We start from the raw sequence: 16,831 nt of genomic DNA on the forward strand, positions 1-16,831 counted from the left end.
AGGACTTTTGGACTAAAGAGATCTGTGTTCAAAAGAGAGGCTATCACAATTTTTGGTGGCAAAAATGCAAAAGATCTGGAATTATTCAGCCTTACATTTTTCCCGAATTACCTCATTCAAGTATGCATCTGCCACTTCCTGCAGTCTAAGAAAGTTCAATTTTTGCATTAAAGAATGTCCCAGCAGACAAATCTATGAGCCTAAAGGAGAATTTGGATTATTATTTATTATCATAGGGCTTTTAGTGTCAGGAGTCTCTGAAAAGATACTTGGCTTGCCTTCGATGCAGCTCTTTTCATTTAGGTAGAAGGGCTAAATCTTTAAGGGAATTGGAATCTGCCAGGAAAGAAAGATATTGGAAAGGAGTTGGCTGTGGCAGAACAACCCTGACATTTTCGTAAATTGAAAATGGGCGACCACAGAAAACCATTTTTATGGTTGCCGGTGGATGGATTCCTGTCCCAGCTGTTGGAGAATTTGTAAAAACTAGTAGTTAAAAGTTTTGTTTTAAAATAAAATGGAATACATCATAGCAACAGACTAAATTCTGAAATTGCTGTGTATGTCTTCGACAGTGCATGTTTACACATTTGATAGTGCATGAACATATGCATATTTTTAGATTTAATTGTGCATAGATTTGCTGTCTTCAATCATTACAGTATTATAAGGGTGTAAATAGATTTTGGACGGAAGGGAGAGGGAAGGATGCAGGATGCTGTCAACTGGGATAATTTCAAGCAGCCTGCTGAAAAAAATCTTTTAGAAAGTAATGAATTATAGAATGTACTGTCATCACATACCCCTTCCACTCTCCAGTCACCACTCCCCATCGTTTTGCATCGGAAATGGTTTTTTATAATTGAGTACCACCTGGGTGACCAGATTGGGCGATATTTTGTCTTTTGGGCAACATTGAGCAACTTTTTCAAAGAAATGTAACCATTGCCATTTGGGGACATGTTTGTTGAGCAACACAATTTTTGGATGATACAGAAAAATTAGCCAATCACATGGTTAAATAAAAGTCGCATTACAGCCTACTATGGAGCATTCTATGTTTATTAAATCATAGTGTATTTTTATGCAATAGTTTTAATTTAATGTTATTTGTAATGGTATTTACTGCTCCAATGGCTTGTGAAATACTGAAATATTGCAACCCCAAAGTTGTACCAAACTCCAAATAATGCCTCAAGTGCTAACATTGAACTGCTATACACAGAGGTGACAGAAGTAATGGGATAGTGATAGGCACATAAACAGACCATGGTTGAATCGCATACCCAAGGTGTAAAATGGCAGCGCATTGGCAGAGCAATCATTTGTTATCAAGTGATTCATAATTATGGCTGCATGATGGAAATTAACAGACTTTAAATGTGGAATGGTAGTTGGATCTAGACATATGGGACATTTCATTTCAGAAATTGTTAGGAAATTCAGTATTCTGAGATCCACTGTATCAAGAGTGTGCTAGGAATACCAAATTTCAGACATTATCTCTCACTACAGACAAAGCAGTGGCCAACGGCTTTCACTTCACGACCGAGAGCAGTGGCATTTGCAAAGATTTTCCATGCTAACAGACAAGTGACACTGTGTGAAATAACCACAGAAATCAATGTGGGATGTTTGATAAATGTAACCGTTAGGATAGTGTGGCAAAATCTAGCTTTAACCGACTATGGCAGCAGACAACCTAGGCGAGTGCCTTTGCTAACAGCACAATATTGCCTGCTGCTCCTATCCTGGACTTGCGACTACATCAGTTGAACACTCGGTGACTGGAAAACCGTGATCCAGTGAAAAGAGTTCCAATTTCTGTTAGTAAGAGCTGATGGTAGGGTTTGAGTGTGGTGCAGACCCCATGAAGTCACGGCCCCAAGTTGGCAATAAGGCACTGTGCAAGCTGGTGTTGGCTCCATAATGGTGTGAGCTGTGTTTACATGGAATAGACTGGGACCTTTGCTCCAACTGAACCCATCATTGACTGTAAATGGTTATATTCAGCTGCTTTGAGACCCACTGCAGCCAATCATGGACTTCAAGTTCCCAAACAATAATGGAATTTTCATGGATGACAATGCACCATGTCACTGGGCCTCAATTGTTTGCAATTGGTCCGAAGAACATTCTGGACAATTCGAGAGAATAGTTTGGCCACCAATCAGACATTTATGGGACTTAATCAAGAGGTCAGTCCATGCATAAAATCCTGCACTGGCAATACTTCTGCAATTATGGACAGCTGCAGGGGAAGCAAGACTCAATATTCCTGCATGGAACTTCCAATGACTTGGTGACTTCATGCCAAGTCGAGTTTCTGCACTACGCTGGGTAATAGGTGGTCCAATAGGATATTAGGAGGTATACCACAAGTTTGTCACCTCAGTGTAGATAGATAATTAGGCTATTATACTAGTGTATACATATTTTTAACTTACCATAATGTTAGCAAATAAATCATAATCAGTTTTCCTCCACGAACTTATCCATTATTAGAAACTATCACAACAGCATGCAAAACAAAAACAGCAAAACAATAGCAATCACAAGACAGAATTCAACTGATTAACAAAGCAACAACCGAGCTCAAACACGGCCAACAACTGCTCTTGCCTAAAATAGGTATGGACGATAGCGTACAGTGAAATGGATGTGTAGGGAGTTTTAATGTATTATTGGCCTTGCTGAGTATTGATAGTGCATATCCCTTTTTTGTTGTATGACTGAAAATCAAAAAATCGTTGAATTTTAATACACACCAACTAGGTTGAGTGTAATTTCATTCAGGTAGAGGGTGGGGGAAGTCCGGACGCCCTGTACCCCCTCTTGCACTACATCCTTGAGTAACATGATATTTTTTGTGAAATGACATGTCCAACCTCCAGGCTTCCATGAAGACAAAAGATATTTGTGACATTCAGTACTATGTAGGTGTCATGACATATGACTGTGGGTGATATTATTATGATATGTGCAGATCAAAGTAAGTCTTGAACCCACATCTAGACGGTGTCACCACCTGCTGAGTGGAGATGCTTGTTCCTTGGTGTCATGCTTTGAAGGCATTTAGAACAAGGACAAAAAGAAAGAAAGGTCATGGCTACAATGGATGCCATGATGAATGACTGTTGAACTGGTTTATGTAGAGAAAATTTATTGGCTTGATCTTGCCCTAACAACATCAGTTTAAAATGATCTGTCAACTTGCTTTGTATAAAAGATTATTTTGTAAGAGAAAGTGTGAATACGGAGGGTTTAAAGGTTAGTCATTTACGACATTCAAGTACCTTGAAAGACAGTTAACACTCTCCTTCGGCACCCATCCATGCACAAAGAGATGAGATCCAGTGAAGACTGCTGTAACATAGAGGGAACTGCCTAGCAGTGCTACCTCAGCTAACATAAAGAAAGATGACCAACAGAAATTTACTAAATAAATCTACTAACACTGAACATCAAAGATTTACAGATCACATACAGTGAAAGCATAATGAAAAACCATCGACATTGCATTTCATACAACATGTGGTTTAAAAATCGTGTGAAACCTGCAGTAGCAGAACATCAGGAGAACTGCGACCAAAACACTGATTTCAACAATGTTTGTATGCTGGTAAGGACACCAAAATTTATAGAAGGAAAGTCTGCTTTGAGATTTCCAAGAATGAATGTAACATCATTAGAGAAGATGGCTATATGCTTCCACCTTCGTGGCTTTCCCCCATCAATGAAATAAATACACAGGCACATTTCGTGAGGAATACAAATAACAACCAATAAGCCACCTCTATGGCAGGATGATAATATTTTGATAAACATTCCTCCTATCTTGCTCTGCTTGTTTCACTTTCTATCCAATGATGATGGCCCACAAATTGTAGCTAAAAGAATTTTATCCAATAATCCCACTTCTGCAGAATAAGTGCAGGAAAATTTCCTTTTATAAATTAACAAGACATTGATTTTTGACAGTGTACAGCTAAACGTGAACACCAGAAGATACTAGCAGGGGTGGGAGGGCAGGTGGGGGTCAAAAAGTTGATTTTGTAGAAGAAATTGAAAAGGAATATTATGTGGCCTAATGTACTGTATGATTTTACTTTCAATGACAATGGTCATGAAATTCTACAGACTTACATGAATTCTGGCCATTGTTAGTGATTTAACTGCATATAAAAGTGTCAAATGAGAGAAAGAAGGGAAAAAAAACATTACTAAACTTGGTTTGCAGGTAGCAATCCATCGCAAACCATCCTAGCTGTTGCTATATCGTGTACATCTCAGAGATTAAATATACATTAGTGTGAAAATTGCTTGTGGTCATCTATGTAGGTTGCAACAATGTTTCTTTGTAAGAGTGGATTGGGTGTCAGAGATGTGGTGATATGGTTTGGCATTGTTGGTAATTTAATAGTGCTGTATAAAAGAGCTTCCTTACTTTAACTGACAAATGTCAAAGTGTATATGCTAGGTATCCATTCTCTTGTGTCTGTGTTTCAAAATAAAAGCTGCAACATGTTTTCATTTCAGGAAGTGAACTTTGTTAAGTTTTAACTTCATCATCTTTTCCATAAAAATGATTTTTTTCCCCAGATTTTTCTATTATTAATGCAACTGAAACAGAGAATGAGTGTTGCAGCAAAACAGTACAATCTCAATGTAAAAGAAATGAGACTGTTAACATTACTAAAGAACTGCGTGTTGAGGCATATTAGTAAGTATCTGCTTTTCCACTTCGGACTGCATCTAATATTTTGGTAAGTTTCATTAAAATCAATCAACTCATTGCTAGTGGACAAGCAGATTACATACACTAGGGAGCAATGAAAGTGGTGACAGACGGGTAGGTCAGTTCTCTCATCCCTCATCTTCCCTTTGTTTCTAAGGGTCAATGAGAAGCCTTTGGCGTAGTCCAGCTTCGTCAGTGAGGAAGTCTACACTGTTCCCACAATATCATTGCTGCCATAGATGCTGTCCACACAGCATTGTAAGAAGCAATGATTACCAAATACCTGTCATCAACAATGTTTATATGGCAACATTGAACTTAATTCTTGATACTATCAGCATGCTATCACAATAGTTTGTCTGGTTGAGCTGAATACATGCAGTCCAAAGGCTTCCAACTGAGATGTAGGTCAAGACACTAGTGGGGAAAACATGTGAAAAAATGGGAAGGGGCAATTTTCTAGGAGGTTCGTCCAGTAAGATTTTCTAGGAGGTTCGTCCAGTAAGTAAATTCCCCAGCTTAATTTCTTTGCAAAAGGAACTTTGCCCTTGATGTTTGAGTACCGGCAAGACTGATTAGTATGTGCTGACAATGCTCACACCAACTTACCATGCATACTGCAGTATCTTACTGGTATGCTGCTAATTAGCATGGAGTTACCACTACAAAATGTGTGTGCTTGTGAGCAGAACTCCGTCATTCAATTTTTTGCAGCAAAATGAGTACCCACTGTTGGTATCCATTGAGAGTTAACCTCTATCCAATGTGTACAATTTGTGGAAGGGCATGATGATGTAAATGATGGCCAGCACACAGGAATGCCTACTACAGAAACATATGATGATCCATTATTGCAACTTGCAGTATTTTGGAGGAAGATCGTAATGTTAGCATTGACAACATCCTAATTTGGATACCTCCTGGGGCTGCAATTGGATGCTCGGACATTGCAAAGATTCTCACAGACCATCTTAATTACTGCAAAGTTTGTGGAAGATGGGTGACACATTTGCTGAGTGACATCCACAAGCAGCAATAGATGGACTTGGCCAGAATGTTTCTAGAAATACATCAGCGAGATGGAGATCTATTCTTGAAATGGCTTGTCACTGGGCATGAGACCCGTGTTCATCACTTCACTCCTCAGCAAAATGTCAGGGCATGGTGCGGAAGAAACATGGTGAATGTGCCCCAAAAAAAGCTAAGGTCACACATTTGGCAAGGAAAGGTATGTCAATCATATTGAGACAGTCGGGGGTTTTTGTCCATTCACTATCTGCCTCGCAACACCACAATGAATGCAGAGAGGTACTCTAATGTCTTTAGGGATCTGTGAGCTGTCATCAAAAGAAAATGTTCTGAACTTTTGTCTCACAAAGTTCTCTTCCTTCATGACAACGATCTACCTCATACAGCTTGAATGACCAAGGTAGAGCTTGGAAGGTTTATATGGGAAGTGGTCCCTCATCCTCCATATTCACCAGGTCTTACCCTAACTGATTTTCACATGTTCCCCCAACTCAAAGATCACCTTGGAGGTAAGCACTTCAACATCGATCAAGAAGTTATATCACAGTGAACAGCTGGTCACATGCACAGGAGCTAACCTGCTACAAAACAGATTTGGAATAACTTTTGTTAATGCTTGCCAAATTTAATGATTCTAGGTCAACAGGAAGTACGCCATAGGTTTTAATCTGTGAGTTTGCAAGTATCAAAATGCAGCCACAAAGGAATAAGCACAAATTTTCATAGCATTTAAGAGGTAGGGATACAAATTTTTGTGTGTTGAAGGGAAGTCTATAGATGTTAAGGTCATTTCCAGCAATATTATTAACAATCAACAAGAAAAACAACAAGGAAGATACATTATTTAATTGGATAGATAAAAAATCTACTCACCAAGCTGTCGCAGTACACACACATCAAAAACTGTTGTGATTGGCAATCTTTTGGAGTCAGTGGCTCCTTCTTCAGGCAGAAGAGTTGAAGGGGAAGGAAGAAGGGTGAAGGAAAAGGTCTGCAGAGATCTAGGAAAAGGGATATATTTTGGGAAAGTCACCCAGAACCACTGTATGGAATGAGAAGTAAAGACTGATTGTTGGGGACTGCATTGGACTACATTTGAAAACGTGAGAGGTTAAAGGTGGAAGACAGGGTAATATGCAAGACAGAGATTACTACTAAAACTTTGTGCACGAGTTAATAAGAGTGAGTGAACTAAGTGCACTGTACATAACGGATGTGAGAGGAGGCGGTGAAAAATAGATGGGAAAGACAATGAAAGATGTGGAAAACTAAAATGGAGTGAAGCAAAGGGTAGTTACAGTGAAGGAAAGCTGAGATGCAAGAAAGTAATGTAAATTAAGGACAGGTGGTTGTCAATAACTAAGGATATGTTGTAGTGGTAGTTCCCACTTGCAGCGTTCTGAGAAACTGGTGTCTAGGGGAAGAATCCAGATGGTGCATGTGGTGAAACAGGTGCCAAGGTCACGAATGTCATGTTTTAGAGCATGCTCTGCAACAAGATATTGCAAGTTGCCAGTATATACCCTCTCCTATGCCCATTCATCCTAATTGATAATTTGGTGGTAGTCATGCCAATGTAGAAGGCTGACAGTGTTTACATAATAGCTGGTACATGACGTGTCGGTTAGTAGGTGGCTCTCCCTTTGATAGTATATGTTTTGCCAGTTACAGGGCTATTATAGGTGGTGATAGAAGGGTGCAAAGGGCAAGTCTTGCAGCGGGGACAGGCACAGTGGTAGGAGCTATAGGGTAGGGAGATGAGTGCAGAAGGAAAATATGGTCTGACAAGAGTACTGCGAAGATTGGGAGGGTGATGGAAAGCTATACTACATGTGGGGGGCAAAATTTCAGACAGAACGGATCTCGTTTCAGGGCATGATTTTAGGAAGTCATGGCCCTGTCAAATAAGCTGATTAACACATTCCAGACTGGGATAATAATGAGTCATCAATGGTGTGCTCCGAAGCTGTTTTGTGGAAGGATCAGCAGTACCAGAATTGGATGTGATGGCCCAGGAAATCTGCTTTTTAACTAGGCTGGTGGAGTAATTACGTGCAGTGAAGGATGAGGTGAGAACGGTGGTATACTGCTGTAAAGAGTCTGCATCCAAACAAATACATTAGCCTCAGAAGACAAGGCTGTATGGGAGGGAACGTTTGACATGGAAAGGATGCCAATTGTCAAAAATGTAACTACTGTTGTTTGCTGGTAGGCTTAATGTGGATGCGAATGTGCAGCTCGCTTTCGGTGAGGATGAGATCAACATCAAGGAAAGTGGCATGGGATTCAGAATAGGACCATGTGAAATTTAATTGGGAGAAGGTATTCAGATTCCAGGAATTTTAGCAGGTCAGCCTCACCATGAGTCCATATGGTAAAGCTGTTATCAATATATCTAAACCAAACCAGGAGCTGAAGACTTATGCAGCCCAAGGAAGCCCCTTCCAAGTGACCCATGCAAAGGTTGGCATAGGAAGGAGCCATTCTGGTTCCCATGGCCATACCCCTGATCTGTTTGTATGTCTGCTCCTCAAAGGTGAAGTAGTTGTTGGCAAGTATAAAGTTGTGATGTGCCTGTTGGACACTGTAGACCGGCAGTACACCCGTGGATATTTCGATTAAGTATAAAGTTAATTATGGTGAGTAGGAAGGATGTCATAGGTTTGGAATCAGGTGGGCACTGACTGAGGAAATGTTCAGCAGCAGACAGACCATGTAATGGGGGATGTTGGTATAGAGGGAGCTGGTATCAATGGTGACAGGCAAGGTGTGTAGTGAGAGTGGGACGACCATGAATTATAGATGATCTAGAAAACGGTTGGTATCTTTGATGTAGGAGGGGAGTTTTTGTACTATGGGTTGCAGGCAATGATCAACTAAGGCAGATATACGTCCGGTGGGTGCTTTGAAGCCAGCAACTATAGGACAGCCAGGAGGATTGGATTTTTGGATCTAAGAAGAAGGTAAAAGGTGGGGTGGGGTGGGGGGGAGTGCATGGTTCGGGTGGGATGAGAAGTTCTACAGACTGAGGTGTTAGTCCTTGTGAGGGGCCGAGGTTAAGAGGGACTTCAGGTCAGTCTGAATCACAGGGATTGATGGCAGAAGCCATATGTAGAGTTGTTAGACAGCTGGCGTAGACCTTCACTAACATACTCCTTTCGGTCAAGTACTACAGTGGTCGATCTTTTGTCTGCTGGGAGAATAATGATGGAGTCATCAGCTTTTAGGGAACATACAGCCTAGAGTTCTGCAGCGGACTGGTTAGGTCACGTTGTAGGGACCTGAGGGAGGGTTGCGAGGCAATGCTGGATGTGAGGAATTCTTGGAAGGCTCATAAGGAATGATTTTGAGGTAGTGGTGGTGGATCAAGTTAGGATCGTGGTCTGAACTGTTCAAGGCAGGGTTCAATGTCAGGTTTGCTGTTGGAAAGTGATATTTCCAATGGATATTATGTGTGAAGGAAAGGAGGTCCTTCACCAAAGCAGCATGATTAAATGCAGGTTTAGGGCTGAAAGTGAGACCCTTAGATAATACAAATATTTCAGGAGGGGAGAGTGCTTTAGATGAGAAGTTAAGGACACTACTGCTGTGACTGGTTCTTGGGATTATGGGTCATACTTGGTCTGGGACATAGTGGTGAATGTTGCGGGATGTTAAGGAGGTTGGCCAAGTTCAGTTTGTAGGAGAGGAGTGGCGATTGATGGTGTAGCTGTTTAGGGAGCAGCAGAGGGACACAAAGGGAAATACCAGTGTTCAGGTAGATTAACCAGGTAAGAGCAAGATATTGCTGTATTTGAAATTGTTGAAGAGCCTTTCAATGTTAGGCTTTTTGGAGTAACTTCAAAGGACAAGCAGGTTTCAAGAAACAGAATGTGGAACCTTAGTTTTGATAGTGCATAGGCATGTTTTCAAAAGGAAAGGATGTAATATGAGATGGGATTCATCGTGGCAAGAGAGGACAGTTTGGAGAGTTAAAAATTGTGAGTGGCACAAAAAAAAGAAGCAGAGGAAGGAAAAGACAGAAAAATGGAAGAAAAGCAATGAAAAAAGTTGAAAAAATTAGAAATATTCATACAGAAATCATTAATAAGAGATAATGAGTGGGCGATCTATATTGATACGAAAAATGATAAATGGCAAAAAAGGAAACATTGATTGGGAAAGTCATGGAAACAGACGAAATTTTAACTGGGTAAACAGAAAGCGAAAGTCACAGGAGAAAATGTAAACTACTTAGTTTGGCAATCAAAGTGATGTAAGAGATGGCATTAAAAGTTGATCAGAGCGATTTGCCGAAAAACAAACACACAAAAATGAGAAAGAAATACATATAAACAAGATAACTGGACAGTTGAAAAAAACATAGCTGCAAAATTTGTGAATAAATCAGTGAAAGACAATCAGGAGAAGGCCATACAATGCAATAAACCACAAATTGTTGTGAGCAAATTTTAAATAACAATGAAATTGTTATATAAAAATAAAAATGAAAATGGACCCATCTATGAGCACGGAAATCAGAATTAGAAAAGATGTAGGGGCAAAGTGCTGGTTAATCTTGGTAACACAGATAAATATACGAATGGATTAGCACTTACGATAAAAAACAGACAACAGTTTGAACAAGACAGACAACAACATGCTCTACAACATGACATTTGTGACCTTGGTGCCTGTCCCCCATATGCACCATCTGGATTCTTCCGCCAGACACCAGTTTCTCAGAACTCCGCAAGTGGTAACTACCATTACAACATGTCCTCTGTTCTTGCCAACCACCTGTCCTTAAATTTACGTTACTTTATTCCGTCTCAGCTTACCTTCACTGTAACTCCCTTTGCTTCACTCCATTTTAGTTTTCAACATCTTTCATTGTCTTTCCCATCTATTTTTCACCACCTCCTCTCACTTCCGTTTCATACAGTGCACTTAGCTTACTCACTCTTGTTAACTCGTGCACAATGTTTTAGTAGTAATCTCCGTCTTGCATATTACCCTGTCTTCCACCTTTAAGCTCTCACATTTTCAAATCTAGTCCAATGCAGTCCCCAACAATCAGTCTTTCCTTCTCATCCCGTACAGTAAGTCTCCCCTGACCCGTGGTTCTGGGTGACTTTTCCAAAATATATCCCTTTTCCTAGACCCCTCCAGTTCTTTTCCTGCACCCTTCTTCCTTTCCCCTCGACCCTTCTGCCTGAAGAAGGAGCCACTGGCTCCAAAAGCTTGCCAATCACAAGTCTTTTATGCCACCTCTTGGTGGGTAGATTTTTTTTATCTATCCAATTAAATAATTCCATTAATAATTGATTGTTTTCATTGGGGAGATACATTGATATATTTCTAAATATTTTAGTGTCTGCCTGGCATCAATGAATAGTTACCATGATAATTTCTAACACATTTTTTCCTTATAGTTAGTAACAAGTAAAGCTCAGTATTTTAATTCTAAGTGCAGAATAACATAATATACTAAAATGTGAAAAAACTGCAAATATTCTATAATTATCTATGTTCTGCATGAACAATATTTGTTATATATGTGTACAAACATTTCCTGGCTCAAAATTTAAAGTTACCACTCAGCTTTAGCAGACTGATGTGTGGCACGCACACACACGTAGCAGAACACAGTATTAAACCTTAACAACACTTGTGTGGTAATTTACTACATCACATGTCACTCTTTTGTTTACAGTTGCATTCCTAATGCAGCATTGCCACTTGGCTTCTGTGTAATCGTAGTACCAGATTCTTTTCCACTGTGCAGCCGTTAATTCCGTAAGTTTGTACCAGTTGGGGTCAACATCTGCTCCACAAAACTATAAACATTACTTTCCTTATTTGTCTTCAGAAATTTTTTTAATTGCTTTAGACAGGACGGGGCAACATTAAATGATGATCAAAATTTGGAGTTATTGTTTGTTAGTGAAGACTGCTCACTCATTGGCTACACCAGATTCTTTTTAAGATGCAGCTGAGTTTAGTGACTGTGAAACAGAAATATCTGATCATGAAACTGACAGTGGAACAGAGGATGATGAAGATGTAGAAGAACAGAATGTTCACAAGGAAACCAAGAAATAGCAAGACAATCTGGCTACTTTTTATGGAAAAAACTGTAAATAAGGATAGGAAGATGGTGCATTGATAGTCTATAAAACAACTTAATATGGTATTGACCAAAGCACACATCAAAGAGAAAAAATTGAATTCTGGAAAATTTTTTAGAGACTTGCAGACTGCTATGAACAAAGTTCATTGCACAAACTTTCAAAATGATAGCAGGGTCAACAAATCTGGTGCACAAGTCGCAAGCAGGCCCAAGTCAGTCAAAACAGACGAAGATGTCATGATGCCATGTATGTCCAAACATAATAGACACAAACACCACAAAAGTTCTAATTGTCAAAAATATATGTGCAAAATGCATTCCACTGACGAAAAGGTATATCTTGACCGTGATGAACAAATACAGATGCTTAGACAATTCATTCATGTACCCACAGTCACTTTTTTAATTGAAAGTCATTGTTTTTTTCTTTATAGTTTACTTAACTGATCTTTATCTGATCTCAAAACATGTTTCTGAATGTTGTTGAAGTAGATTTTCTTTGTTCTTTAACTCTGTTTACGAGGCTAATGTTAATGGGAGAGCCTTAATTATTGGTAAGATCATGTTTCGTTTTTTAATAGATTGATTTATGACACATGGTAGTCTTTCTTTCACTGATTCTTTAACAACAAATTATAGAAGCATGGAAGTAAATAAGTTCAAGACAATTTTTGTTTTGGGGTTGAAATCTATCTCACAAAGTTAATAACACCAGTCTAAATACAGAGTGTAGTTAAGGATTAATTAGTTTTTGAGCCTTATCTCTCTTTTTTACAGAAAGTACACACACACACACACACACACACACACACACACACACACACACACACTGTAGCTGTTGTGACATTGATTATTAGAGATCAGTCACCTAGGCTGATGGATGTGGGGAGGGGGTAGGGTAGGATGCACCAGACAAGGAAGGGATAGTGTGGTACTGCAAGGTAGGAGTGGGAAAGACAGATGTCTCAGCAGCTACAAAAAATACAAAAGAAGGCAAGAGGGGAATGGGGTTGAGCTTATAAGAGATATTGGGGCAGGGGGGGGGGGGGCTGGAGATAAAGGCATTTCTATTATTGCTATAAAATTAAACTTTAGTGAATTTACTTACCCTTCTCTGTACTTGAAGTGTTTGAAAGCAAGATTTTCAATATAACCCACAAGATCATCTTGACCTGGATGAAATGGCAACTGTTTCAATACTTCTATCAACACCAAACAGAATATGAACTCCACTGCCAAATCTCGACGCTCCTGTAGTATGTCAGCTTCACTTCGTTCTGTAGTTTCAGTGCTGCAAATTGAAATCTAGTCATTCAATGTTTTTCACATAAATTTAAAAATTATGATGAATCCATTATTTTTTGAGGAAAAATAAATATGTTTTCTTGAGAAATGAAAGTGCACTTGATGAACAGATAAAACTGGCCATCTACATCTACACTCTGCAAACCACCGTGAGGTGCACGGTAGGGAGTACGTTCCATTGTACCTGTTATTATGGTTTCTTCCTGTTCCATTCACATAAGGAGTGTGTGAAGAATTACTGACTGAATGCCTCAGTGCGCACAGAAGTTACTCTAATTTTATCCTCATGATCCCTATGTGAGTGTTACATAGGGGGTTGTAGTATATTCATCGAGTACTTATTTAAAGGGGCTAACTCAGCCACAAATTCAGTACAGAATCTGACAGGGATTCCATCGGGGCCTGGAGCTCGGTTCAGTTTTAATGATTTCAGCTGTTTCCCAACACCACTGACACTAATTTTTATTTCAACCATCTTTTCAGTGGTATGAAGATTAAATTGGAACAGTTCTCCTGGGTTTTCCTTTGCAAAGGAACATTTGAAAATGGAATTAAGCATTTTGCTTTGCTACCCTCATTTTCAGTTCCTGTCTCATTCGTTAGGGACTGGACACTAACTTTGGTGCCACTAACAGCCTTTACATATGACCAAAATTTCTCTGGATTTTGTGAAATGTCATTTAACAGTATTCTGCTGTGGTAGTCACGGAAGGCGTCATGCATTGCTCTCTTGACAGTGAAATGCATTTCACTCAGCATCTCTCTATCTATAACCCTACACTTTGTTTTACACCTATTCGCAGTAATCTGTTTCTCTAGAAGTTTTTTTACAATAGAGGGTTCCTCCCATTATTAGCTATTCTACTGCGTACATATCTATCCAGCGTGTTGTCAAGTGTTCTTTTAAACTTGAGCCAGATTTCCTCTCCATGCTCATGTATGTGCATAGACACTGAAACTAATTATTGTCTCTCTTCAGAAAGTGATGACAAAAATTAACTGTAATACAAAGCCAACATTGATACCACAAAAAAATTCTCTCATTCTCCATGAACTGAAAAAGTAAGGCTGTGTTACATTTCTTCAATTGTTATGGAGTATTCTGATTAGTTAGTACATGGACAGAGCAAGTGATAGATCTCACATATTAATCTGATCAAGTAGCCTAAATTCTTATGTAACTAGTGCTCATTATCAAATTTCTAGTACTCTCAAATATGTTGTAAATTGCAAGTCCTAATACCATAATTGAGACTCCAGGACTGCTAATGTGAAGGACAGTTTTTCATGCTGTAACATATATTTCAAGAAGTGTCTCAAGTTACTGCATGTCGTACCACAGTAATTCCATACCAGACTTTGTTAATTCAAATGTACACTGAAAGCTTAGAAAAAATAACAACAACCTGGCCTCAATTCCACAGGGTATTTGAGGGAGAACAGTAGAGGTCAAATACAAAAATTTAAGAATTTACTACTCAGAAATACAAATACCATGAAACTTCTGCAAAGCACTAAAGGATATTTAAATCTTTTCCCAAGCCGCAGAATGCACATGCATTCTAATTGAATATGTATAAATAACTTGGAAACTAATTTAAAAAATTGCCTCTTTTTCTGCCTGAGTACATTGAAAAATAATACAGATACAAAAGTGCTTAGTATTGCATAATGTACAGGAAATATTTATAACTTACTAACCAGACAGAGTTTGAAAGCTGTGTTGTAGTTTTTAACAGCTTGCATACCGGCCTAACTACTGCCCATTGTTGTCTTGCCTCATATAATTGTTCAGAAACAGAAATCAGTGTGCCACCACATATTTTCTACATGTATGTTGCAAGTAGGAAAACATAAATAGATTCCACTTAAAGCAATGATTGTAAGATACATCTGTAGCCAGTAAATTTCTTACCAGATATAAACATTTACATATTATTTTTAATTGATTCTAGAGAAGTAGAAACATGCATCAGGTGTGATGTTGTGCTACCACATATTGATCACCAATGAGTACTAATTAACTCAATCTTGGTTGCCCTACATCTAACAAACCAACTAATCGCAAACTGAAGTAGTACTTGGTAGATCAATATGTTAGACACTGTGAATTTAGTTTTGTTTTCAAAAAAATAGCTCTTACTGGGAGAAGGAAATAAGATTTTTGTTGATGTAGTCACAATTGTCACACATAATTTATTTTATCCAGTACAATATTGAGTCAGGCATCAATATTGTTCCCACGGCGAAAAAGGGCAATATGAGCTACATTTGGAGAATTTACCTTTTTCCTTTTAAATCTGTCTTCCTCTGTTCTGTTCCTCCGGCATCGATAACCTGTCTTTCATACCAAGCAAAAAGTGCTCTCAAAATAGATGGTAAGCAATGCTCAGCAACAGATCCAAAAGCAGTTAAAAGTTGATCAAACTGTGCATCTTCACCTCTCTGTAGAACTTTTGACAGTGGGCGCTCCTGTGGAATGGCAGAAATGGAAAACACTGTAGGAAGTAATCTAAAAAGACCAGAAGAAGTGACAACACTTAGCTATCTGATAAACACCAGAGTAAAAATGAAATAGAATAAAAAGGCAAAAACTCCTGATATCATGACACATTGTGTGTTTATGTGTGTGTGTGTGTGGGGGGGGGGGGGGGGGGGAGTGGAGGAGGCACCACTGGTATGTGTGCTATGACATGACACTAAAGGTGGAGATGGATGCTTTATGCAGAGAGCAGTTTGCAATTTTGTATTTCACACAATCCACAATACTGATTCCCCTACAATGAACAACAAATACAGCAGCCCACTGTTTGTTTTAACTCACATACACAAAAGGAAGAAATCCACAATTAATCTGATGATTAGTGTGCAGTGGAAACAAAACCTAAGTTGTAACTAAGGCATTTCTTCCATGAAAGTTAATCTGTCAAGTTACCCCAGGGATGTTAACAAAAAGTCAGTCATTAGTATAGGGGCACTGGCAGATTGAGAGTATGGGGTGGCCCATTACTCGTGCCCATGTAACTCAGTAGGTAAGAGTGTTGCCTGCAAAAGGCATGGATGACTCTGGAATCATGTCTCAGTTTGACTAACAGTTTTAACTTGTAGGGAAAGAACTCCCCCCCCCCCCCACACACACACACACACACACAGAGAGAGAGAGAGAGAGAGAGAGAGAGAGATCTTGAACAAAAGTTGTCAAGGCTCTTGTGATCACTTGTTGATGTATTCTCCGATGGGTTCTGTCTCATTATCTCCGGCTGACATTTCTTTAAAATTTGAGAAAATGCATGACACAAAGCTATATTAATTTTTCTTTATTATCACAACCGGTTTTGGTAAAATATCATCATCACAGTATGACAGAAGATTAATATTACTCACATGTGATAACACATAGTGACATGGAAATCCATTTGAACTATATACCCCTCAGCATGGTGCACTTTCTAACACAGAATAAGCAGTAACCCATTACAGAGTAATTGTTTAATGATTTTTCTGACATTTCACCAGCACAAGTGGCTGGCATCATCATGACTTAATCCTCCATCGCTGGTATCAGAGTGGACATGAGCCCACTGCTGGAGATTATATGTACCTGTTGCGTGCCAATGTCTGATGGCCTTCACCTGGTCATTATCACT

The 16,831-nt window shown here is 39.1% G+C and overlaps 1 protein-coding gene across 1 annotated transcript in view; it reads right to left on the reverse strand.

Annotated features, from left to right (window-relative positions):
* LOC126195200 (protein furry) overlaps nt 1-16,831 on the reverse strand; it is a 1,217,589-nt gene that overhangs the window by 1,161,091 nt on the left and 39,667 nt on the right. Inside the window, exons 6-7 of the mRNA XM_049933718.1 lie at nt 15,469-15,656; nt 12,988-13,170 (exon numbers count right to left, since the gene is read on the reverse strand). Of these exons, the coding sequence (XP_049789675.1) occupies nt 12,988-13,170; nt 15,469-15,656 (371 nt within the window). The remainder of the gene's footprint in view (nt 1-12,987; nt 13,171-15,468; nt 15,657-16,831) is intronic.

This window comes from Schistocerca nitens, chromosome 1 (assembly GCF_023898315.1).
Source record: "Schistocerca nitens isolate TAMUIC-IGC-003100 chromosome 1, iqSchNite1.1, whole genome shotgun sequence".
Taxonomy (NCBI): domain Eukaryota; kingdom Metazoa; phylum Arthropoda; class Insecta; order Orthoptera; family Acrididae; genus Schistocerca; species Schistocerca nitens.